Here is a 26,349-nt window from a genome sequence, read left to right on the forward strand (position 1 = left end):
TGGCACGCTAGCTGTGTTTGCTAGCAGCCAGGCTTGCGCAACTCGGTAGTAAAACAGCACCTCGCCTCAGTGCGCGGGACTGGCGGCACTGCGGGAACGGACCCTAAAACGTGAGAGAAACGAGCTACCAAAGCCGTAGCTCCTGTCACCGGGAGCGGCTGGAGCTGCGGCCACCCCTCCGACCCCGAACAAACACCTTTTCCCTCAGCGTAGCCGGGGCCGGCTCCGTTCGCGCCTATAGCCGGGGGACGGGGCTAGAAATCGCCACCGTGGCCCAGGCCCGCGGAACCCACATCCCGGGGCTCCCCTCAGGACGGTCCAACGCTAACCGAGGCGGCCCGGGGCCGAGGCAGGGCTAGGGCAGAGGAATCGGCGTGCTTGGGGCCAGAGCTCGCCCACCGTACCGGTCCCCTCAGCGCCGCGCAGGTACGTTCCCGCCTCCCCCGTGACGCGAGCGGCGCGCGGCCGGGCCCGCCCCCACAGCGACCGCCACGTTACCTCCTCGGCGCAGGCGGCCGCGCTGGCGGCACGGCCTCTCGCGCAATCTCGCCTCGGCGGCTGGCGACGCCCAATCAGAATCCTCCGCGACTCCCAGGCGTGGGTCAGGCCCGACCAATCCCTACGCTATGAGGGGCGGGACCCATCCCCATGGCAACGGGAGCCGGGGCCGCCGGAGTGCTGTGGGGCTGTCGCGCCGCACCGTACCGCGCCGCAGCGTGCCCTGCCGTGCCCTGCTGCCCCTCAGGAGGACAACCCGAGGGGACGCCCCCTTCATCCCCGCGCGCAGGAGACACCTCGCCCTTCAGAAGCAGCGGCTGCTCTCCCGCCGCAGCGGGACGGAAAGGTAGTAGCATCGCCCGTCCCAGGCCGCCTGCGGGGCGGCGGTGCCACCCGGCGGTGGTGGAGGGGGGCCGCGGGAGGCCCCCGCGGGCCCGGAGCTGGTCGGAGGCCTGGCGGCGGGGCAGCTCCTGTCAGGGAGAGAGACGCTGGGCGCCGCCGGCGGGGGGACGCGCTCTCCTTCCTGTCAGACTTGAGAAGGCGAAATAACGGTGGTGCGCGGGGGGGCCGTGGCGGGCGGGAGCGGGAGGGCCGTCCGCCGGGGCTCGGGGCTGTCTGGCGGGAGCGGCTGAGGGGACTCAGAGCGGCCCGCGGGGGGGCGGGAACGGCTGAGGGGACCCAGAGCGGCCCGCCCCGGGGGAGGGGGGCGGGAGCGGCTGAGGTGACCCAGAGCCGCCCGCCGGGGAGCTCCCCGCCCGGCAGCCCTGCCGCCCGCCCCGCTGTGCGGGCCCGCCCGCCGCCCTTAGCGGGAACGCGCCCGCGGCCCCGCGGCACGGCCCGGGAGCGCCTGGCTTCGCAGCGCCAGCAGGCACCCGTGCGTACCTGGCGGCAGCAGCGGCAGCTGGGCTGGCTGGGAATTGCACAACCGCAGGAAAAACTTGGGCTGCTTTGCCCAGGAGGCTAGACTGGTTTCACTAGAAAGGGTATAGCTCTCCGGTATTGTGCTTACTGTAACACAGCTGGAGGAACTGGGTAAAATATTGCTTCACGCTTACCGTAGTGCAACCGGAGGGGCTCGGTAAAATACTGCTTTAAGCTTACTCTAGCTAGCCGCCGTTCTCAGGAAGTATTCTGGAGAAGGAAAAGGTTGAAATATGTTTGTAGAGGGGTAACTTTTTTAGTTGAAATGAACACGGCTGTGTTTTTCAAAAGAGTTTGCGTTCCGCAATGCTTTTTAGTAAGCCTGTAGGAGAAAAAGCCTCTGCTGTTTGAGTTGTAAGTATTTACTGTGGAGAAATAACATCTAGCGCTTTCAAAATTAGACCATCACAGTAACAACGAAGCACCAGTATGCCATGGCATCAAGGTCATCGTGGAGCTTGGTTTGGGGTTTTTTTGCCATGTTTTCTCCTGCTCTAAAGAAAAGTCCTGTAGTTGACTCGGTATTGGCGCAGCTCTACCCTGAGTTCTGAAGTGACTGCCTGTCTCAAACTAGACAGCATCATGGGAAAGATTCCTACTCTAAAGACTGGATAGGAGGTGCAGAGCCACTCACAGATTATTTGAAACCAGTTTTGTTGTAACCTTTATGGGCTTCTGTTTAAGATCCACAAAGGGTTTAAGGAGAAGCCCATGTGAGCGCCTGTGAGCACTTAAGATGGACTTTTCTTTTACTGTCACCTGCTACACAATGATCTTGTAGTCACAGTGCAACATCCACTACAGGCCACAAATGATTAACCTTGATTTCATAAAGTACCACCAAACTGTGATTATATATTTTCCCATTTACTTGCTACTGTAATCTTTGGGATGGTGGCAGTATTTTATTTTAGAATAAGAAAGTTACTTATATATAAGTAATAACTCTGTCTTTGAACAGCTGTGTTGTACTAGAGCTCTGTGTACCTCATTCACTTCTAACCAAGATAATTAACATTAAAAAAAAGGGGACAACAAAATTATAAATTAATATTGCCTGTTGGGTCTGCTTAAAACTTCCATTAGCTATTGGATGCGAAGGCATCTAATGTAGGCGTCGATGTAAATTTGCTTGTGACTTGATGCTATAATACAGCTTGAGATACCATTATTTGATACCTGACATTATATTTAGAAAACCCCATCAAGAAATAAAACCTAAGCAACAACAACAAAAATAATTATATTTTGATAAGACTAAGGAGAAGTTTCCATAACTTGGCTGTGTAGTAATGGTACTGCTGCTGAACATAAACTTTCAGTTCACATAAGCCAAGTTAAAGGTCGTCTGTCAAAAGCCGCCCCCAAGCGATATGTATATAACTGAAATTGTAATCATGGAAGGGGAGAGCTGTAGTTCTTTGAGATAATAAAAAATGTGAAATATTATTATATTGACTCAAATGTCAGAGGTGTGGAAATAATATTGACTGATACTTTTAGTGATATACTGACTAAACACATGCACTTTACAAGAGAAAGATAAAATCCTTTACTGTTAAGTTAAAAGCCGATATCAGTGTTGCCTCTATTTGAGCTCCTGTGCAACGAAGGTGTTTATCTAGTGAGGTATTGTGCTCTTGTCTGTTTGATTGCTCAGTAAGTAGAAGAGATCTTTCTGAAGTTCTTGTTAGGCAGTAAGAGACACAAGCCTTCTGGACAGGAATACGCTTGTATGTAGCTAAAAACATGGCCAGGTACTTAAGCCAAATTGGATGAAATCAGAGGCAAAATTATTGTTAATTTCAACAGGTTTTGTTCTTATGTACTATTCATTCTTCCAACTGTCAAATCATGTAAGAAACTGCATTTTATTAGAACCTTTTGAATCATATTCAGTTGTATATATTAATATTCATCATAGGTAATTCAGGAAAGATATAGACCCTTTTAATGAATACATTTCTCATGCTTTGTATTCTTTATAAAACATATTTGGATTCCTAAGCAAGTAGAAATTATGCAAATTCTGGAAATAAGTGTCATTACGCAGCTATCATTAAGTGCCTAAATATTTTTACATCTGGCTCCATATCATTAGATTTAGATTTATCCTTGTTAGCTATTTTCTTTCCAAAGAGGAAAAAAAAGTACTTTGAAGTTCTGGGGCATTCAGGGTTTACTTTAGCATCACCATTTGTTGCTGACTAGAGCAAAATGCATATTAGTAGAATAATTGAAATACTTTTTGATTTGAGATTAGAGTTTGAGTAAATATTTTGGTTGCATGTAGTAGCATCTGTGAAACAAGGTTGCTTTTTACACCAGCACTGAAAATTGCTGTTCCCAGTTATACAAAATGAATTTGCGAGATTCCAGGTGTTCTGTTTTGTTCAGTATGGGAACTGGATGCACAATACAGGAAGCTACATTTGTAGTGGTAATTTTTTTTTTATTTGCTTTTGAAGTTGGTAAGGGTTTTATCAAGTATGCATTGAACTCAGTACAAGGTTTGCTTTGAGTATTGGCTTCATAAATCATTTTCTTTTGAGCCAACTTTACTGGAAAGAACTGATAAAATGCAAGTTCCTTTTAAAAACAAGACTAATATGTCAGCATTCTTCAGTTAGTAAGGTAGCTTTGTAGACACTGATATTAATTTTTCTGAAACAATAATAGGGAAGTTTCTTGGAGGCGGGTAGTACTGTGTGCATGTGTGTTTGTGTGTGCGCACAGGTGTTTAAACAATGATCCATTAACATTGCAGCAAGAATTAAAAACAGTTTCCTTTTCAAACTTTACTTGACAGAGATAAGCATGTGGAGCAGCAGCCCTAGGTTTTGCTTCTGTGCCATCTTTATTTCTGTTACAGTTGCATTGTAAATAGTACTTGTTTCTTTCCCTCTTGAGAATTCATAGTTTGTGTTACTATATGGTATCCCCCAGCATGTGGGTGACTCATTTAATAGAGCAGCTGAAGTGTATTTTTTTAAAAAAGGTTCTGTCAGCAAATGTTGTACTACACGCAGTTGAGGCATGCTGTCTTTTCTGAGAAGCTGAAAAAAGAAGCTGTTCTACCAGCCAACTTTTAACTGTAAAGAGAATGAAGCAGATCAAGTGCAGTGAGAAAAATATAACAAATACAAGTAAAAATAAATTAATTTAAGCAAAGTGAACAGCGTGAGAGGAAAGGATTCTGGTGCCTTTATGTACTTAAATCATACTGGTTTATATACAACTCTTTATGTACAGTATTAAAATGCTTCCTGAAAAAATAAGGAACGTCTCCTAGTGCAGAGAACTGAGCCGGATGTACTCTAACAAAAGGTTAGGACGGCATGTCCAGGATGAAACCTGTTAAATGATGGCTAGAAAAAAAGAAGTGACATCCAAGTCGTGGGGTTAATGGACAGCTTTGACAGAAGAGGAGAAAATGCTTGAAGGATAGTGAGAGGAAAACTGTTGCTGCTTGTGTGGGTGGGACATTTACTGAAAGATGAGAGAGGAAGAAATGATGCTTGCATATTAACTTTTAAAATGATGAATTCTCATTTGGGAAGAAGAGTATGCAGGTGTCTGTATTTTGAAAGGTAACTTGTAAAGGGAAAACTATTGCAGATTGTAGCCATTTCCCTTTCCATGTCATTTTCTGCTCATGGCTTCAATGAGAAGTCTGTATCTGGAGGACTGGTAAGTTAGTGAAAAGGCTTCTTCACCACAACCAGAGGTTTAGCTTAGCATGTTGCACTTGCTTCTGAAAATTGTTGCCACATTTTAGGCATGCTAATAACAGATTAACTCATTGGCCTAACATAGTGAAGAAGATGCATTAACAAGAGCCTCAATGACTTTTCATCATTGGTTAAGGTATGATAGCTTACAGCATCTTTGCAGCAAGTCCTCCTGAAAGAACAGGGAGGAACCAACACTGATATTTCAGGGATTTCCAGACAGAAAATATGGCAGAAGAATGATCTCTTTCTGCCTGATTTCAAACATTTAATTTATTTTTTGTAAGATTTTGAGGGCTAATCAATTAATATCTTTGCAAATAATTTTTAAAGAAATGGAAACCCCCATAAAATTAAACATTCTCAATTTAAACTGTGATATAGGGACAGGTATATCACTATTTCAGAGAGGTGAAAAGATTGAAAGCGCTGAAGGAGTACTTTACATAGTTCAGATATAATATTTGTAATACTCTCATTTTAGTACTGAGGTTAGAATATTCTTAGAAAGGTGAAGATTAGTAGATCTATTTTATCTATTTCCTGCATATGAAGATTGTTCCTCTTTCCAATGTACAGCATTAAAATAGGAAGTCACAGTGCAGTCTTGACTATAGGGACTATCCTGCATGTCCACACTGTATCTCTTCACTTCCATAACAGATACAGGAGGTGTATGTGAAATTTTACAAATAGGTAGGCTTATTTGTGTATTCTATGGGTCAATTTATGTTTACATTGCCCATTATGATACACATGCATTTGGCAAGTACAGACATGCAGTATGACACCTAGAATATTGTGCTGTCATGCTTCATAATTATCTGCTGAGCCTCTACATGTGCAGACACTATGCATTATACACTGATATCACTACATGTTCTTGCCTATCTCAGTTTTAGAAAATTTGACATTGGGTGATACTATTTTAAAAAGACTTGCGCTTTGGTAGGAAGCTGGTGGAGACATCAGTACCAAATTATGCTGTTTTCTGGGAAACAGGTATTATGTTAATGAAAAGTAAATTTTCAGTTTTATATTATAAACACCTGGCAGTTGTATAAGATAGGCATGCTAATGCTGTGTTTAGCCGCTTGTGTTAATGTTGCTAGAACAAACTTTAGAAGCTGCATTTTGTACTTATCTTTCAGATCCCTTTATAATTCAAATGTCCGATCCTGTTCCACTGAAGTTGATAGGAATTTATGATTAACTTCAGTGAGATCAACGTCAAGGTTGCTGGCAGACAGCCTGCTTCTTTTCTTTTCCAATTGTGTTTTCCTGTTCATGCAAGTACATTTGTGGCTCTGTTTCATGCTGACTATCTCATACTTTGGGCTCTCGCTCTGTTTTTTTTAAATACTTTATACTTGGAGAGGTTTTTATTTTTCATTTTCCCTGAAAGCTCAGGATGTTGGCTCTGTTTATAAACTACAGTATTTGACAGTTCTAGAGCACTACTTTTGTGATTAGTTGTCTTTATGTATTATAAGTAGAAATGTTTGTTTATCCCTCTAGGGAAGATGAGATTGATTTCTGATACAAGCAGATCAGAGTTGTGCTACCTTTTCATCTAGGTGAGCTACATGTCTTTGACTAAAATCACTTAATTTCCAGGTGGCAATTGTAGCATTAGCTCTGTCCATCTGTCTTTAAAAGTAACTAGTCAGCTGGGCAGATCCATAACAATTTATATTTTTATGACACTATATAGTAGTAGGAAGAATAGTAATAATGCTGGGCTCCAGTGACACACCCATGGCAGGGCACGGGGAGGTGTGCTGACAGTGCATTATGTGCCACTGATGATAATGATCAAATTGACGTTGATCCTCTTCTGCAGCACTATGACTGTCTGTTCACTTGGCAGCTCCTAGTTCTTACAGAAGAAACTACATCCCTGGGTCAGACACACAGATTTGCCCTAAATTGCTTTGGAAGGGAGAGGCATCCAGGAGTGGGTTTCTCAAAAGTCAAGAACTCTCGAAGGTAGCTTGGTAACAGGCTGAGAGTGGAATTAACTGTTAATAGTAAAGTGTTTAGTGGAACAAAAACTGAAACCCCAGTTTTCTTCTCATCCTGCCTCTTGTCACTCTTCCCTCTAGTTGCCAAAGTTGAGAATCATGCTGAGTTTTTTCTTGCAGCTGATTAATATTAGAATTTTCAATAGGCCTGCTTTCTCTCTTCTAATACCTGTCAGAAAAGAATGTGCTCAGTGACTCAGTTGTGACTGTCACACTCTAAAGGGTGATGCATGTCTTAGTCACCTGCATTTGTTGGGGGAATTTGGCCGAATATGGTCTTGGACCATAGTAGATACCTAAATACAGTAACTCTATCTGCAGTAGGTAATTACTTTTTATTCTAATACATATATTTCCAATTTAATTGTTATAGCACAGATTGTGTAAACAGTTGGGTTCCTCAAAATGCTACAGGAAATACAGTGTTAAGCATAGTAGTCTGCAAAGTCAGCTGCAATGATAGAGATATTTTTGCTTATCTGTTTTGGTCTTCTCTGCTTTTAATCCTTCCTGGTACTTGTGGATTTTTTGGCCGGTTCTATCGAAAGAGCTACGATAAAAACACCCTGTGCACAACCTGAAACAAAACATGCCCGGTGGGCAGTAGATAGCCTTCTTTACAGAGCAGCTTATTACAGCAAATAGATGTGAAGAACATACTGTGATATCATCCAGTCTCTCTCATTATGTATGACAGCATGTAATTATAAAGGTTGTTATTTCCAAGGGAATCCAAATTGCCCATGAGCACAAATCCCACAGAAAGTCAGCAGATCCAATTGTACTTAGTTTGATTAGGACTTTTGGTAGATACCTCTGCAGTAGCCGGCAGAGCTTAGTTTAGGATGATAGGGCTTCAGGTGCCCGTCCCAAATTTGCTGGAGATTAGTATTCCCTCATACGAGGTTTGGCAGACCAACATGGTTGCTTCTGTCTCAGTTGTTTCAGTTCAGCATGGATTTTTTAGGTTTCTGTTTGCCTGAGTAGTATGGGGGTGTGCCCCCCTCCCTTCTTCCCCCCGCCATAAACTAACAATCCCCATCTCCACAATTATTCACATTACTAGAAGTTGTAGGTCAGCAGTTTTAAAAAGATTATATATGTCTTTAAAATGAGTCAAAGACCAGGTGTCATTGTTGAAAGTGTTGGCTTTTAGTACTTGCTGTAGGCAGAGTGAATCTATGCCAAAACTATGGCTGGCACAAAAGTTTCTGGCTTCCCTGCCATGGTTGATTTCACTACATGACCTGTTGGTTTTACATGAAATGAGCGTGCTCAAGTAATAGCCATATATGATTTTCAAAAACACTGGTTATATACCTTACATAACTTGAGTGGCTTAAGGTAATATTAAATTAATTTTATTACTATAATTTTGTGTATGTGAAAATATACATTCTGATATAAAAATGTTGGGAAGATGCTTACTGATTTATCAGGCATCCAAATGTTGTTTGGTTTTTGTTTAAATTGCCAGAAGCTACAGTTTCTTGAAATGAATACTTCAAACATACATAACTTAAAAAAAATATTCTAAAAATACTAGGAGTATAGTTATTATAGTCATATACTTTATAAGTCCCTTGGTTTTTATTAGCTTTGTTTCATATCTGTTGCCTAGACTTCCTGCGTACTTAGGGCCTTTCACTTACGAGCTTACTAGGCTGCCTCGTTCATACTCTGCAAGAATTTCAGCAAGATGGATTTTTGTTTTACCTGTAAATTTTTTGACTGTGGTGCTCTGTGTTTAGAGAAGTTATTGCCCAGGCTGTTTCTCCAGAATCTCTCAAAGTAGATTTTGAGGTTCAGTTCTCTCTTATTAATTTTTTTTTCAATACACTTAGGTGATAGACACTGAAACAAGTGTTGACCTTACTTTTACTTTCTTTCCTGTTTCTTTCATCTGAAAAGGAAGGGATGCTTCCTCACAACTGTATCTCAATCTGCTTTGGAAGTGAAGTATCACCTTGCAAATATTCTCAGACCAACCTATAGAATTTATAAACCTTTCTTGTTAAGAAACAATGATCTGATAAAATCCGTAGCATAGCCTAGGCCATCCAAGGTTGTTCTATTTCAATTCAGATATTAAAGGACTGGAAAAGCTTCAGAGAAGACTAACAAGCATGATCAAAGGTCTGGAAAAGCTTCTGGAAAAGGAGTCAGTAGGTAAGCTAGCACACTTTAGGCTAGAAGAGTGAGGACTGGTATATGATCACGGTTGGTGAGCTGTAGTATGGAATTGATAGTTAAGAAGTTGTTACATCTCTTCAAATGCAAGAACTTAGGGGGTCATTGAATGATGTAAATGGATGTCAGGTTCAGAGCAGAGGTGGTTCACCCAGCCTGTGTTATCTGTGGAACTACTTGCCATGTTTGTCATGTTGTAGGTAGTCGGTTACAGAAACATGTTTTTCTATTTCTGTCCAACCTGCTGCATAAGTTAAGTTCTTTCCACTTTCCATTTGTTGTATTCAAGCCTACATGGTGATCTAGCTGTGTTTGTATGTTGACAGCTATATCAAAATGCCTAAAATAACAGACACCAGTGTTTAGAGAATGACTTTTAACACCAGGCATGGCAATCTACTTTTGGAAAAAAGAGGACAGACATTAGGTGATGTTGCCCATGCAAGACAGAAAAAATTAAGTGACAGTAGGGTGATGGTTGCCTGCCAGCTAGAAGAACTGATGGCCTGCGTAATATGTATTGACTTATTAATGTTGTCCATGCCACTGATAGATAAAATGAGCTGTGTCACTAACAGACTCCAACTGATGGCTCTAGTTCAGGACCTCCCAGCAGCATTGTTAATCCTTCCTAGTAACCTAGCCTGGCCTGAAGATCCAGTATGAGGACTGGCAGGGAGACTTCTGGGCAAGTCCATTAACTTGGTGATTTGGTTTATAAAAAGTCATTCAGATAGTACTGGAAAATACTCAGTCTTGGCATCTACATCAAGATTAGTAGACATGAAAACCTAGTATTTGTTAGTTATTATCATTTCCTGAGATTAAATTCTGTTGAAGTCACAAACGTAGGCACAGCATTTATACAACAATATTCTGTAAAACCATCTGAAGTACCGGAACTTGGGCATTTTTAAAAGTGATAGTGAATGACTAACTCCTTCATTCATCAGTTCTATAGTCCCTGCAAGCCACCAGCTTCTGTACACGTGTGGGAATTAATTTACTAGTTCCAGCAAATCAGTCTGGGTTTGGGATTTTTTTGGTTCTGTGGTTGTTTGTTTTATAGGGATGACCTAGAGAAGCGTATCAGGCTTGCTGTTGTGGGTCTGACAGTAGTGTTCTGACAGTATTCTGACACTGAATCCAATACGTTCAGTATGGCAGCAACAGTGGCTCCTGCTATCCCATCTGGTAATGATCAGATGTTAGTCGTTTTTTAAATGAAAGTAACAGTTATTTGCTATAACTGTGCAGAATCCATTTAGGCTTTTTTTTGCTGAAGATGTGATTAAGAAAAACCATTTTCAGAGAATTCTTGTTATTCTTGACCCTTTGACATATAAAACAAAAGATGGATAGATGGGTGTATTTTTATCTCCAGCTATTTCTTCATCCCCAACAAAAGAAAGAACATCTTTGCACATCATCTGTGCATTTCTCACTTTTTTTCTTAAGAAGAGTGCATTCTTTTAACTTAATAAATGTATGAATAAAGGGTGTCAACAATGTTTAATATTGAGTAGGTACAGTTATCTACATTTATTGCCTTAATAAAGGGGCAGCTTAATCCAAGCAATAGTAATGCTTCACTGTCAAGTACCAGAGCATGTAGTCAGGAAAACTGGCATTGACACCGTAATCAGTTTGTCCCTCCTACCCTGCTAAAAAGAGGTTTGCTGCTGGCGGACATAAGTACTTTTAATAGAATTACTTGCATGACTAGTTACAGCACTTCCACAGAAATTCTCCTTGTACCAGGTACAATTTTGATTTGTTTGTACGTATCTTAAATATTATGTCTTCTTCTTTGACATATCTAAACTAATTTTAGACAGTACTTGACTGGCAACTTTCACTTTCCAGGAGGTGATTTATATTATTAATGTAATACTGGAGTTTGCTTAAGCTTTTGATAGAATATCCAGAGACAGTGGACTGTCATAGGCTGAATTGTCTCAAGAACCTGACTTTGCTGTCAGATGCTGGATTACCATCATTATTTTTCTAGCTGGATTTCCTGTACTTGTGCTGTTTAAATATTCCATTTTACCAGTTTCTGAATTAATTGAGCTATTTTTAACCAAATTTGACAGAGGGGGAAAATACAGAGATCAAGAACTCTCAAAAGTGCTCAGTGCTCATCAAACTATGTGCGAGTTAGCCCCGTATAAGACACAAAGTCTAGGGGAAACTGGCTTAATGCCTCAGCAACAATTTCAGGTAGTGTGAACACTTTTTTCAGGAATCTCTGTCAACTTGAAATACGGGTATAACACGGATTAAAATTATTTTTCCTGCAAATAAACTTTGGAGGGGATCTCTACTCCAGATTAGGCAAACTACTCCATTGCTGAAACAAAAACTACTGGTATTGCTACTCTAAGATCTGATTCAGTGTCCATGATTATCTTCAGGAGTTTGCCAATAATTTCAGCAAAGACATGGTCAGAGTAGGAACGTCATATCAGTATTAGTTATGCAAGACTTGGCCATCCTAAACAATGTATGAACATTGAGTGTTCCACCTGTTATGCAGAGCTATTGATAATACCTCAACATGTTAAAAACCTCTCACCATTTACAGTACAATTTAGGTTTGCCACAGAACTGTAAGATAATCTGAGGAAATCTGCTTGTGTAATAATGACTTTTAAAAATTAAAACCATATTTAATTCTTCGAGTTTTAGTGTTCTTTGAGAGGAATAGAAGATGTGGGATGTCGGTTATTAGAGGTATTTATATAGGAACAGAAATATATTTTAATCAGTACGGTATGGTAACATTTTTAATGTTAATTTTTGTAACTTGGTCTCATTTCAGATGAAGTGGCTATCTGTCCTGCCCCAACAGTGTATTTTGCTGATGACATGTCTCCTAATGGTCTCGGAAGCTGTACCTATAGACATAGATAAGACAAAAGTCAAAGGAGAAGGCCACGTAGAAGGAGAGAAGGTAGAAAACCCAGTAAGTGTAATGAAATTTATCTAATTAGGTATTTTTTCCTAATTGTTAGTAATCTGGCTATAGCAGATTGCCTTCATGAAATTTAGATGTTCTTTACCGGAAGGAAACTAATATTAGCTGGTATTCTCATACAGTCTACCATCTACTTTGGTAAGGTTCCATTTAAATTTGTTTTTTATATTTTTTTTCCTGTGATCTGCTAAAAGTGAGGTGGCACGTGGAAGGAATTCACCAATTTGCAATAGGAAGGATTGCTAATGTTCCACAGAGACTTCTTTCAAGCAACTGAGTGGTAGCTTAGGAAATTCCACTCAGTGATTCCATTTCAGTGTTTCAAATAGAAGAGTAATGAATGAATTTCACTGTTTAAAAAACCCACCAACACTATATTAACATGACAGATGCTTCTGTATTACATGGATTCTTAAACACGTTTCTCTTCCTTGTCAGTTGCTGAAACAAATGAGTCATGAGAATAAGTTGTTATAGGACAACGATGCAAATGAGAAAAAACTAAGCTATGTAAGAGAGTATAATGCCTGTGTTGCTGAGACTTAAGTTTCAGTTTAATCACTGTATTTTAAAAAAATGAAGTGTTTGGTAGTTTATTTTCTCAATTTCACATTCTTTTTTTGAAGGATACAGGACTTTATTATGATGAATATCTCAGGCAAGTAATAGATGTCTTGGAAACAGATAAGCATTTCAGAGAGAAACTCCAGACTGCTGACATAGAGGAAATAAAGGTAGGTACAAAAAAAGGAGTTAAATTAAGGTTAACTAAATCCATAATCATGACCCATGTATGTTGTATTCTTTCTTCCTTTTTCTTTTTTCATACTCCTCTCAATTTTTGTGAGCTTAAATTTCCTCACCTTTGTATTTACTTAGGTATTAAGAGTTAAATACCTAATATCTAAAATCTAGTAAGAGTTAACTAGAACTTTGTCTTTAGTCAAGGGACAGCAGCACTTCTGTTCGTTAAATATCCCATAGTGTAGCATAAACCCCCCCCCCCAACAACTTATATTTGAATGCATAGTTTCTGCCTGTCTACTAAAAAGCTGCTTTCAGACTTCGTACAGGTAGGTGAACCTTCCTGTACATCAAAACAGCTGCAAGCGTAGCTCTCACTCACTTGCCTGCTAAGTAATTTGGAACACCATTTTGAACATAGATGTATATTGGCCTTCTGAGGTTAAGATAGTATGTCACAAATGAGTATGATGATATAGAAAAGAATGACAAGGCAGTCAGATTTTAAAGTCTGGGGAAATTGAGGAGTTGTGCAAGAGGTAAAGTCAGTGTATTTAGGAATAAAATAGAACTCTGGCTTTCTCCGTTGCTGTCCTTTCTTTTGTGCGAATCCACAAAGCACTCTCTCCTAAACCTCACCGCATTCTTGTCTTTTCAACTTTAGTTCCTGGCTGTAGGTGGTGGCTGTTCTGCACTCCCTTTTATGAGCTAGAAATTCAGCAAGGGACAGGTAGGAAACTAAAGAGGAGAACCTGCCTTTTGCATTTCCTTTAATCCCTCATGTTGCCATTGGCAGCTTTTGGCTCCTTTTTCTTCTGTGCTACATCTAGTGTAACCCTTGAAGATTACTATCCATTTCCAGATCCTGTTGAATATTCTTGCAATACATGTTGGTGGCTGTTGCTGTGCTTGTACCCTCTCAGGTCTTACAGCAGTCATCAAGTGGGTGAAGAGCACATCATTTTGTGTGCATCTCACAGTTCTTTTGAACTAATTTGATCAAGAAATTTGTCACTTAAACATTGTTAGGTATTGCTGCTTCAAGGTCATGATTTTGCCCTTTGGAGGAGCAAGATACTTAGAAATTCTCTTTTCAGAAAGCTTTTAGGATTCCTGTTTCTATAGCCATAGGCTTAAAAAAACTTGAATCTGCTCTTTGAAAAAAAATTGAGATTCTTATATTGTGGGCTACAGTATTGCCAAAGACTGCCACTAGTCTGCTGTCCTGCAGCTCATGTCTAATGGGAATCCTGAAGGCTACTTTCTTCTAGTTTTTATACATAACTTCTGTTTTTTGACAGAGTGGAAAACTAAGCAGAGAGCTTGATTTAGTAAGCCACCATGTGAGAACACGGCTGGATGAACTAAAAAGACAAGAGGTGGCGAGATTAAGAATGTTAATTAAAGCTAAAATGGATTCTGTTCAAGGTAAGAACACAAAATTTAACTAGGTGAGTTAAGAGGTGGGGTTGTGTTGGAAAGGTGCCCAAAGTCCATCAGTTATGCTTTGTTTGTTGTCAACAATGACTGTAAGCTGAAAGTGAGTGTCCTGTCTGAGCTGGCCTATGTCCAGTAAAGACCCACCTTTAAAGGAAACTGGGGAGAAGAGAAAAGCCATCAATGTTTTATAAATAACTAAATTTGATTTTGGCAGTGGATTTTTCAGTTATTTCTAATTTTTTTCAACGTCTTTTTGTATTTTTGTAGACTACAGATTATTCACTGAGAACTAGTGATACAGTAGGACTAGGTTTAAGAATACAACATGACCTAGCATTTCATGTCTTTATGGAGTAGAAAACAAATTTATTTTTTTAGAGTCAGCTAACATGGAAGTTTTCCTTTTCTCTTTTTAAGTTCCCTTTCCACCAGTAAGAGTTACTGTATAGATTTATAACAAACATTAAACGTTTTGATTTAGAAGATAATTCTTCTAATTTTGGGGGCCGTTTTAAACTACTGAATAAAGAAAAACATTTGGAGTAAAAAAAATTCTCTGTAGAATTTTCTTAATTGCTAATGAAATCATACAAACTCAGGCAATTTTTTAAATAAAGTATACACATTTCTAATGAGTGATTCCTGTGTGTTTGTGTGGAAAATGGTGCTATCCCTTTTTATTTCTTATTACTGAATAATTTTTAAAGCTTACATTTAGAACTAATTCTGTAAATTTCTCATTAGTGGTTTCCTTTTGAAAAGAATTAGTTGCTCATAAATGAAGATCCTGATGATGGACTATATCATCTTGTTTCTGAAATGCTGTTTTTTCACAAAGAAACTCTAACAAAAGGGGCTTAATTAGCTTATGTAGAGTATTTTTTTATTAAAAACGTTTGCAATTTATGGGGAGGGATCACACTGAATTGAATAGGTAATGCATCAATTTAAAATGCTCCCAAGAACTGAGGATCTGTCTTCTGGCTAAGCTAAACTTAGAGCTGGCACATAGACTGAAGAAGCAAGCATGTGCAAATACATGTTTATGGGGATGTTACTAGGGTTAGGAAAGCATCAGAATACTTTGGGAAAAAAAGATACCTTGCCAGTGAGGTCTTTAGGTGCTACCATAGTATAATTTATGAATAATAACGTAGAGTTGGCTGAGGGTGTCAGATCACCTTTCTGTCCTTTGCTTTGTTTTAATGAAAGTTCTAGTCTGGAGAGTACAGTTGACTGGTAGCTAGGCAGTGCAGGCCAGCAGTAAATCATCCACAGGAGCCAGTGCATTGCCTCACATACCTGCCAGACCCCACGTTCATCTTCTTCCTCCAACAGCTCTTCAGCTGCCAAGAGTCATGTCTTATGTTCCTGTTGCAGGCAAGTGGGCCAGTGACATCATGGTGACACTCGCAGTAAGCTATTTGACTGCAGCTAACAATACCCAATTGTGTAGTAATTTTGTGTATTTTTAAATTTTTTAGTCGTTTAATGGACTGGTTACTTCTAGCCCTCTCTACTTCCATAAATCAAGAGTAACTAGTAGAGTGTGCTTTAGCCCCTGGCAGATCAGATCTGTTACAGCATAAGTGTGAGATCTTACATTTGGGAAAAAATAAGAACGGATTATTGCAGTTCAGAATATTCAGATGACTACTAAGATACGAAAACATCAGGAGTGGGAAAATGTTTTGTAAAATTTATAATCAGTCCTGCCAGTGAATACTCCACATCACATACAACTATGGCCAAATTATCTATGAAATACAGCTGCATCTGTACACCTAGGCAACATCTTGGAACATGTAGAAAAGAACATTGTACAGTAACAGCAGGCAGAGCTGTTTGATTTGCTTTTATTTGTTCTGCTAATCTTTTCCCTTATAACACCACTAATATCTTAGTCTTCTATCTGATCTAAAAAAAGAAAAAAAAAAGCACGTAGCCCCCCCCCGTTCTTTTCCCTCTCAGATGATCAGATTTTTTAAAAATCAAGCAGTTTTGAGATTATATTCTGCATATATTCAGTCCTAATCCAGACATGTTTTTAAACATTTTCAGCAAGATCGTGGTAGACTGATCACTACAGAACAGTTGAATGTTAGGGGTTGGGTCACAGATAATGCAGTAACGTGACAAGTAAATACTGTCAAATAGAATGGGTCTTTTCCCAAAATACAAGAAATGGAGGAAAATGGATTTAGGGGCTGGGGTTTTTTTGTTTGTTTGATTTGCTTTATTTTAAGCCTATTATTACACTTCTAAAAATGTTTCAAAAACAGGTGAAGGTTCATATATTTCAGCAGAAATTACGATCTCACTAGAGAGGAATGACTGTTGAAATCTGCCCCAGTAAGCATTTGTTGTTTTGTGACAATACAAACACAGCCTTGAGTGTAAAACAAATAGCTGGCCAAAGAACAACATGTTCAAAATTGTTTCCCAATTTTTTTTAAACAAATAAAATATGCTTTGTTAAGCCATTTGGTAAAAGCTTGTCAAAATTGTTATACATATATCATAGTGTATGCTGCTTAAGATAGCATTGTTATCTAGCATTAGCAGTCAGAAACCATGGTAACAGCTAGGAAAGCCTGTTGTAAAAATGTGTTTTGTTGTTAGTGCATTGTGTACTGATACTGTTGGGTACCATTCCTGTCATAAGGAAGAGAGAAATGTTTGCAGCTTTTAAGACACAGGACCTGACTGTCCACTGTCTTGCACTTCTTATTTTGCATAAATGAGTATCTGCTTATCTGATTGATACAATTCTACACATATTGTACATACATCTTTGGCCAGATATAAGCCATTTGCAAAATGTACAATGCAATAGAAGAGTCAGACTTCTCCCAGTTCAGGAAAAAAGATGCAAGTTGTTAGCTTTGATACTGCACATAACTTCAACTATCTCATTTATATAAAAGAGAATAAAATACTTTTCTTAGTTTGTGAAGCCCAAGTTGATTGTCCTTTTCCTTGCTGAAGCACAAGCCTTAATTAATGTGTGCATGTTAAATTGTTGTGTGCAATGCAACACTGACACATCAGAAGGAATATAGTGCAAACAGCTATCAAGTTTGCCGATGTCCTTCAGGAAAAGCAACTTTGGAAGTGTTGCTATAGTTTCCTCCAACAGTTAAAAAAATCATCCAGTCCTTAGGGAGCCTCAGGTACTTAAAAGGCACAAGCTCCCATATCAAAGTTTTTAACTTCCTGACTCACTTGATTTCAAACTTATTTTAATGTTTTACATTTTTATCTTTCTCTTTCAGACACTGGCATAGACCATCAGGCTCTCCTTAAACAGTTTGAGCACCTGAACCATCAGAATCCTGACACGTTTGAACCTAAAGACTTAGATATGTTGATCAAAGCAGTGAGTGCTAGATATAAACTACTGTGGGGTTTTTTGCTTTTAATTATTATGCTTTTTTCCTCTGGTAAAGGCAAATCATTTTATATATACCACTTTTTTTTTATAAATAACATGCAGTTTTCATTTTCAGAGAAGTCAGTTGTCTCCATTGCACGCGTGAAAACTGTTGTCAGCATTATGCTAAAGAGCCTATAAATTTTTGGGTGGCATCTTAACAGGCTTGCATTCAATGTGCTAATACAAAGAACTTCGGGAATAAAATGCACCTTTCCGGGAACCTTTAAATTAAATAAAGCTTTGATAGGGGTACATTTTTACCAAGTGTATTTTTCTGATTTCTATTTCTAAATTTATTATTATTTAGGCATCTCACAGAATGACATGAATAATCATCCCTAAACTAGCCATTTGAATTTTGGGATCTATTATATATACGTCAAGCTGCGAAACCACAGCAGAGTAAAATTTAAGATAACAGTATTATAAATTGCATATGCTGGGCATGGCATTCAGTGCCTAAATTTTAGCAGATTCAGTATCTATCATGGGGGGTGTGTGTGTGTGTGAGAGTGCATGCTTATTAAGGGGATGCAGTTAAGCTAATCAACTGCTGGAAAAAATACGCTTCCCAGGGGGAAAAAATAGACTTTCATCTCAGATATCCTGTAGAAGCGCACTCCATGTCTGACATGAGAATTTGACAGTTTTTAAATTGTCAAAGTAAATTGAAAGACAAGGTCTATTTCAAGCTTTCTGTCATTTTTGTGGATTATTTTACCCTTGGAAAACTTAATCTCAGTTTTCTGTAAAATTTTTTTTTTATAGAGATACTGTAAATTTTCTTGCCATTTCTGAGTATCACTTCTGGGAAAATTCTGGTTGGCTAAGAGAAGCATATCCTCAACGGGGCAGTTCTTTTTTTTTATTTGGTCTTCTCATTTCTCAGCTGAGGTATTGATAGTGTGTCATGGGCATTTTAGGGGGTCTTTGCTTTGGAATTGGTTTTGAAAAGTTATGGTGAATCTGAAAACTAAAATATAATTGAGAGACTGTTTCAGGTATAAACATGTTACTTTGAAAAGCACTAGCAAAACATCATTTAATACCTTGAGCTGTCTGTAAACTCTATACAAGTGCTTGTCAGAAATTCTCCCCTCACACCCTTTGTCTCCATATAATTGGGGTTTTTAATTTAATCTGTATTAAGCTACTGCAAACTAACTTCCATTACTAGTGAAGGCACTTTTTTCGTTAAACTGTAAAATAAGCTACAAATGGTCTTAGTCTGAAGCAAGCAAGGAGTCAATGGTACTATTTGAAGCTGCGCTTAATTAGTATGGGACTTACTTGAGTTAATTTATTATTAATTGGTGAGAAGGAAGGAAGGAAGACCTTGATGCCTCCTTAAAGTACTGTGTAGCTGCAAAAGTCATCTAGCAGTTGAACCCTTGCAAATCAATTTCTGTGAAAACAACAAAGTGAGGAGAGGTGTTTCTGCATCACTGTCACATGAAAGGAAACCCCCAACTAGTCTACTTCATGTTTAAAAGGAGAATGGCAATATGGCCAGCCTTGCCCACAGATGTGAACAATACAGTGGTTGTAATGTCATTTGTGGTAATGTATTCGTGTGGCATAATCCTATGTCTACATATATCCGTATTTTTAGGCTACAAGTGACCTGGAAAACTATGATAAGACCCGCCATGAGGAGTTTAAGAAATATGAGATGATGAAAGAACATGAGAGGAGAGAGTATTTAAAAACACTGGATGAAGAAAAGAGGCAGCGAGAAGAATCCAAATTTGAGGAGATGAAGAAAAAACATGGAGATCACCCTAAAGTTCACCATCCTGTAAGGCCACAGTATATTCTTACATGATTGGGTGGTAGCTTTCCTTTCCAGAGAGAAAAAGCTAATAAAGAGAAGGGTGTATCTTGTTTGTTCTCAGCATTTGCCTCTTCTCATGGATGACGGAACAGACTGTGGGAACAATGCTGAGAGCATTAGAAAACCCACTATATATACCTCCTTTTTTTTTTCTGTACAAGTGTGCTATTTGCTGGCAGAATTATTACCTACAAAGAAGCTAAAACTTATGAGGAGGAAGCCACGGTGGTATTCAAAATCGTAGGGATGCCTTCATGGTGTGCCTGGCCTGCAAGGAACTGCATCATGGTACTGTTTACTTTAAAAAATGCAAACTAATTTAACTTCCTTCAACTGTTATTTCTAGATGAGTTTGTGTGGCCGTAACTGATTATTACAGTTGCTCCTTTCCACAGAACGTGCATTTCCTTGACATACCCTCTTTCCTTGGGCCTTTCTGCCTAATGAAGGTATTAGACCTGACCAAAAGGGCATTAAAGAAAGTTCCATTGATTCTATTTGCAACATGACTAATCAGAAAAGAAAGCCTTTCAGAGAAACTGTAATGCAAAGATAATGCAGAAAAATTACACCTAATCGTATTTTGAATAGTTTTTCTTTGTAACCAATCTATAGGGAAGCAAAGATCAACTGAAAGAGGTGTGGGAAGAAGCAGATGGACTAGATCCTAATGAATTTGACCCCAAAACTTTTTTCAAATTACACGGTAAGAGGTTTAGCTTAATTTAATGAACAAGTAAAGTGACTTTCTGTCACCTTCTGCAGAGGGCAAGTTTGTTTTATCCTAGGACAAAGTCTTAGACCTCAAGCAATTTGGATGAGTCTGAAGAGTATAGGAGAGGGAGAGTGTGTGTGAAAACCTGCTTTTCTACCATCTCTGCAGATAAATGCCAGACACTCATTATCTTTGGAATGGTCATAGGAGTGCAAAAGCTCTTCAGAAGTTGCAAGATCCCCTTAATAAAACAAAACCCAAAATGTCCCCCAGTCCTGCCTCTGTATTTCTGAGCAGTGTGCAGCTGGAAACAATAAAAAATAGTAGCAGAGATGAGGATGCATCTCAATGGGCATTTTGCTTTAAATGTGATTATAGAAATGTGTAAACTTAACATTCTGACATTGTTAAACGCTTCATAATAAAGTACCCTTCATCGGATCCTGCCTGGTGCTGGGCTGTGAAGGGTTGAATAGGACACAGAATTTGACTAATCGCAAAGATGATCATTTAACTGAAGTGTTCTAGCTTGAGTCTGAACTGTTATCTTGGTTTATAAAACACATGAATGTGTATTGTAGTTATTCCACCTTATTTTTTCTTTCTAGAAAGAGATCTTGAAAGGTAATTTTCTGAAAAATTTTGGTAGATTTTTTGGTGCAAATCTTACCAAAACAGAAATAGCTGAAATAACCTTTTGCTTTAGAGCATAGTATATAAAAACTTTGAAGCTATTAAACAAAAATATTGCATAACACTCATTTGAAGTAGGCGTTCTCTTTCTGTTTCAGAGGTAGTGTAACAATATTCAGAGTAGAATGTAGGATAAAAGTTAGTTATCAAGTATTCTCCTCTCAGAATTTGACATGAAAAGTCATTTTACGGTGATCTCAAGTGCTGCATGTTTATATAGACTTTCACATAATTATTTTTCCTTTTTTTTGAGAGAGAGAAAGATACTATTGGTTAACAAAGTTTTTCTGCAGATTTTTGTTGCTCAGTCTATTTACAAATTTAGTTGTTGAATTGGGACAACTTGTTCTCAGCCATATTTTTTGGCAATTGCACTCTGTGCAATCCTGTTGTGACCTATTTCAGTTTGCTAATCTAAGAAGTAGGGAGATTGCTCCAGACATGTTCAACCAACCAACCAAAAATGGCAATACAGTTCAGCCAGTGCCTAATTAAAACCTAACCAGAAAAAATGACCTATGTAATCAACATCTTGTTAAATGAGGTTTTTAATCCCATGAGATAAGTATGCTGATACTTATTGAACTCAAGGAAAACTATTACATCTATTACTTTCTGTACATACTCAACTTGTATTTTCAATGCTTTTTTTGTAGATGTCAATAATGATGGTTTCCTGGATGAGCAAGAATTAGAAGCCCTGTTTACTAAAGAGGTAAAAAAAAGTGTTTAGGAACTTAACTTGTTTCAGTAAATGGTTACAGGGATGTGTCTGTATTTTTTCCAGGTATATTTGAGGGCTTTGAACTACAAGTTAAGAGTATTCATGCCAAACTTTTTGCATCCTTAATGTTTCTACAGAAGTGTAAAAACTCATCAGCAGGGAAAATAAAGTAGTTGAAGCTTAGGACTCAGACACCAGAGACCTAGTGTTTATGTATTTCTCTGCCACGGGCTTGTCTGAGATTTTATAGTTCATCTGCAGGACAGCTATACCTGTATAAATGGCAACGTAGAGAGCTGCACTCGTGCTCTGGCTAGGTGCAGCCTGGTAGAAGTTCTGAAGTTGGGTAGCTGTGCTCATTCATTGCTTATTAACAAGTCATAAGACTTGCTGAGAGAAAAAGGGTCACACTCCTGTGAATTGGCTCAAAGGCAGCACACTCTGGAAGTGGCTATAGAAGTTTCACATATTTTATATCTAGCTAGTGTGGAGCACATGTAAAGTTTTTAGTCTTAAAGTTTAGTCTTAAAATTTCTTCTAGATTTAATGAGTCAGGGAGGAAATGTGCTATACAGTGTATATAGAAGTTTATAAAATCAAACTAATACAATTTTTTAAACAAACTAAATTTGAAAATGCAGATTTGTAACAACACTTTGCCATAATCTCCTCTAATACAATGAAGATATACGGCAGTCTTTTTTCACAGAATCATGGCATCATTTAGGTTGGAAAAGACCTTTAACATCATCAAGTCCAACCGTTAACCCAGGGCTGCCAAGTTCATCACTTAAACATGTCCCTCAGCCCCGCATCTACACGTTTTCTAAACACCTCCAGGGATGGTGTTTCCATCACCTACCTCCCTGAGCAGCCTGTTCCAGTGCTTGATCACCCTTTCAGTGAAAAAACTGTTCCTAACACCCGATCTAAACCTCCTTTGGCACAACTTGAGACTGTTTCCTCTTGTTCTGTTCCTGGTTATCAGGGAGGAGAAACCAACCCTCACCTGCCTGCAGCCTCCTTTGAGGTAATTGTAGAGAGCAAGAAGATCCTCCCTGAGCCTCCTCCTCTCCAGACTCAACACCCCCAGTTCCCTCAGCCGCTCCTCATGAGACTTGTGCTCCAGCCCCTTCCCCAGCTCCGTTGCCCGTCTCTGGACACGCTCCAGCACCTCTATGTCCCTCTTGTAGTGAGGGGTTTAAGAACACAGGGTTTGAGGTGCAGGCTCACTGGTGCTGAGTACAGGGGGACAATCACTTCCCTTATCCTGCTGGCCACACTGTTTTGGATACAAGATATGACAGATATTTGACACATATGTCCCACCATTTTGCAGTTTTGTAGTTTAAAAACAAATTACCTATGGCTTAGCAAGCAAAGCTAAATGACTGAAAAAGCTAAGTAGAAGCAAACAAGCATGAACTCACCAGAAAGACATTGTGCAAGAGGAGAAGTGGACCATTAAATTAAGCAGTCAATTTGTCTTGTGGTGTCTGAATGCTTACAGGATCAGCTGCATGCTCTGGTAAAACAGTTATTCCCTCCTGTTCCAGAAATCACGAGGAAACTGCCTGCTTTGAATCAAATGTAGGATCAGACTGTATGCTGAAGTCAATTTTACTGTAATGTCCACAGCACTGAATTACAACAGACCACATGAAGTAACTGAAAACTTCATTCATAGCAGTGGAAGGCTCACTTTTTGCATAAATACTATCCTAAAAGAAGAAAATTCCACACACACTCTATTGGAAAAATGGTGAATTCATGTTTTTAGCAACATCTCACACTACTATGCCAAATATGCTGTCATTTGAATGAGTTTACCAAACTAACATTTGCTAATTTTTAATTTCAGCTAGAAAAAGTTTACGATCCCAAAAATGAAGAGGATGACATGGTTGAAATGGAAGAAGAAAGGCTGAGAATGAGAGAACATGTAATGAATGAGGTGGGGACTGATGTTCAGTAGAGCTGCTGATTTCCTTCTGTGTTTAAGAAATACAATCCTCCTCATCAGAAGCATTGTCCAAGTACAGCAGAAAGGGACAACTTGTCACACATCAAGTTAGAATTCTCAAGCCCTGTCCCCATTTTTTGATGCAAATGCGTTCTGACTAGTTTTTATTTTAAAAGTTGCAGAGAAGGAATTGTGCTGTAGCCTCCATCTCTTGCAGATACTGAGATTCAATAGAAGTTTCTTTGGAATTTTGTGTCAAACAGAGAAGACTCTAAATGTGCTTTTGCGCTTAGCAAATGGGCAAGATTTAGGTGTGAGAAGAGGGAGTGGAGCAGTGTCTTCTTTCATATAGCTCATGTTTGTCCCTTCAGAAGGGGGCTCAGAGCTCAAGGTATCACCTATGACAATGAATACATTTACTAGTTCTGATTAGTTTTCAGCTCAGGAGACAGAGAAAGGGGAAGAAATGCTTTGAAGCAGCATGTTTTTAACTCCTATCTTTTCTGTATTCTAATTCCTTAAGCTTGAGCAACAGAGCAAGCCTGGTGTTCTGTTAGGCATAAAAGCAAAATATTTCCTCCCTTCCCTTTAAAGGATTCTGACACAATTCATTTAGGGTTTTTTTTGATGTTTTAAAACCTCTCCATCCAACAGTGGAGATTACTCTGACTCACAGTTAGGGAATTTTTACCAGAAAGCTACAAAACATTTTACTCAGAAAAATCTTCATTCCACTATTAGGGTTTGGGCTCTGACTGCAAATAATGTTGCCAATAAATTTTGAAGTAAAATGTGAGGATTTATTTTTTATTTCCATTTTTTTTAAGCTATATAACCTTGTGACAAGTTTTCAGAAGATGTTGCAGGCACTCCCTTGAAAATGGGACAGTTTAAAAATAAAATGGTTATATTAGAAAATACCTGCACGATGAAATTAAACACTAGCTTCACCAAAACCCATCCTTTAGGTTGAATTTATTTTTTTGCTTCTAATAGGTTGATGTCAACAAGGATCGGCTAGTGACTTTGGAGGAGTTCTTGAGAGCTACAGAGAAAAAAGAATTTTTGGAGCCAGATAGCTGGGAGGTAATGAGAGTGTGTTTCAAGTGCAACGTACAGTACTATTACCATTACTCTAAGCAGGAAGCCAAATGGCATGTCTCTGACCTTTGGTTTTTTTCAGTTCTGTCTTGGTATGTGTGTGATTAAGCGCCTTAGCTGACCATAATGTACAAAATGTAGCGGACTAATACAATGCAGGTGCAATCTTTGTGGCCCTCACAGAAACAAAAAAGACCTTGCGCCACCCTGTGGATTCCAGCGGAGCTTTTCCTAGTGCTTTCCGAACAGCAAGTGGACATTTTGTTTTTTGAATCACTTCAAAGGGAAGATAAGAGCTCAGCTGGAAGCAAGAGGAAATTTTTTTCTCCTACCTCTAAATCTGTAGTAGAATTTTGCTGAGAAAATAGCAGAGAAACATCTATTTTGCTCTTTCTTACAGTGAGTGTACTAAGCCTTTACAGTGTCGTATCTGAGTATTTTGATGAAAATTCTGAGAGTTGTTTAGTGACCTGTACAGTTTAGCTGATAATAATTCAAGTGGGAAGTTAATAAAAATATATATACATTCTGAGTATTCACATTTGTATGTATTTTCTTGCAGACACTAGATCAACAGCAGCTCTTCACTGAGGACGAGCTGAAGGAATTTGAAAGTCATATTTCTCAGCAGGAAGATGAACTTAGAAAGAAAGCAGAAGATCTTCAGAAGCAGAAGGAAGAGCTACAGAGGCAGCATGACCAGCTTCAGGCTCAGAAACAAGAGCTTCAGCAGGTACGCTTATGAGAACAGAAATTTTTTTTTTTCTTTTCTTGCATCCTTGTATGAGTCATGACAGTCCCCAGCTCTGGAGCATTCTTTACCTTGATTTCTCACGTAAGTCCCTGCTGAATTCTAAACTAATGGTACCACAGCAAAACATAATGTAGTATTCAAGATTATAGCAAACAATTCAAGCATCTCAACTCAGTAGTTACACCCATTAGCAAAGACTTTACATAATGACTGTAAAATGTGTTTTAAGTCTATTCATTTATGTCACATCAGAGAAAGTTGACAGGTTTAAGTTTTTCAACTGTTGCATTTTATTTTTCACCAGGTTGTAAAACAGATGGAACAAAAGAAACTACAGCAAGGAAATCCTCCTGCAGGACCAGCTGGAGAACTGAAATTCCAGCCCCGTATGTGTCTTTCTGTGTAGATACACAAACTTTAAAATAAGATCTCCAGTGTAAAAGTCACTAAAACTGTCTTTTCTGTTGAAACTATTAACATAATGTGGGTTTAATGACCTCTGTAGAGAGGTTCACTAAACTGTCCTTAACAAGGAAGTGTGGAACTCTTCTTAAGTATTAAGTGAAAAAGAGAGTTATAACTCAAGGCATCAGATGGGCAG

General features: G+C 39.1%; 1 protein-coding gene across 2 annotated transcripts in view; it reads left to right on the plus strand.

The window, feature by feature from the left end:
- Positions 1-645: 645 nt before the first annotated feature.
- NUCB2 (nucleobindin 2) overlaps positions 646-26,349 on the plus strand; it is a 31,090-nt gene continuing 5,386 nt past the window's right edge. Inside the window, exons 1-12 of one of the 2 annotated variants that reach the window (XM_055721955.1) lie at positions 646-844; positions 12,189-12,332; positions 12,971-13,078; positions 14,390-14,516; positions 17,804-17,907; positions 19,577-19,762; positions 20,414-20,504; positions 21,863-21,921; positions 23,792-23,884; positions 24,890-24,979; positions 25,557-25,727; positions 26,053-26,134. In XM_055721955.1, coding sequence (XP_055577930.1) covers positions 12,189-12,332; positions 12,971-13,078; positions 14,390-14,516; positions 17,804-17,907; positions 19,577-19,762; positions 20,414-20,504; positions 21,863-21,921; positions 23,792-23,884; positions 24,890-24,979; positions 25,557-25,727; positions 26,053-26,134 — 1,255 coding nt within the window. In that variant the 5' untranslated portion in view covers positions 646-844. The remainder of the gene's footprint in view (positions 845-12,188; positions 12,333-12,970; positions 13,079-14,389; positions 14,517-17,803; positions 17,908-19,576; positions 19,763-20,413; positions 20,505-21,862; positions 21,922-23,791; positions 23,885-24,889; positions 24,980-25,556; positions 25,728-26,052; positions 26,135-26,349) is intronic. The other variant, XM_055721956.1, reaches the window with a different exon arrangement.

This window comes from Falco cherrug, chromosome 10 (genome assembly GCF_023634085.1).
Source record: "Falco cherrug isolate bFalChe1 chromosome 10, bFalChe1.pri, whole genome shotgun sequence".
In the NCBI taxonomy this organism is placed as follows: Eukaryota; Metazoa; Chordata; class Aves; order Falconiformes; family Falconidae; genus Falco; species Falco cherrug.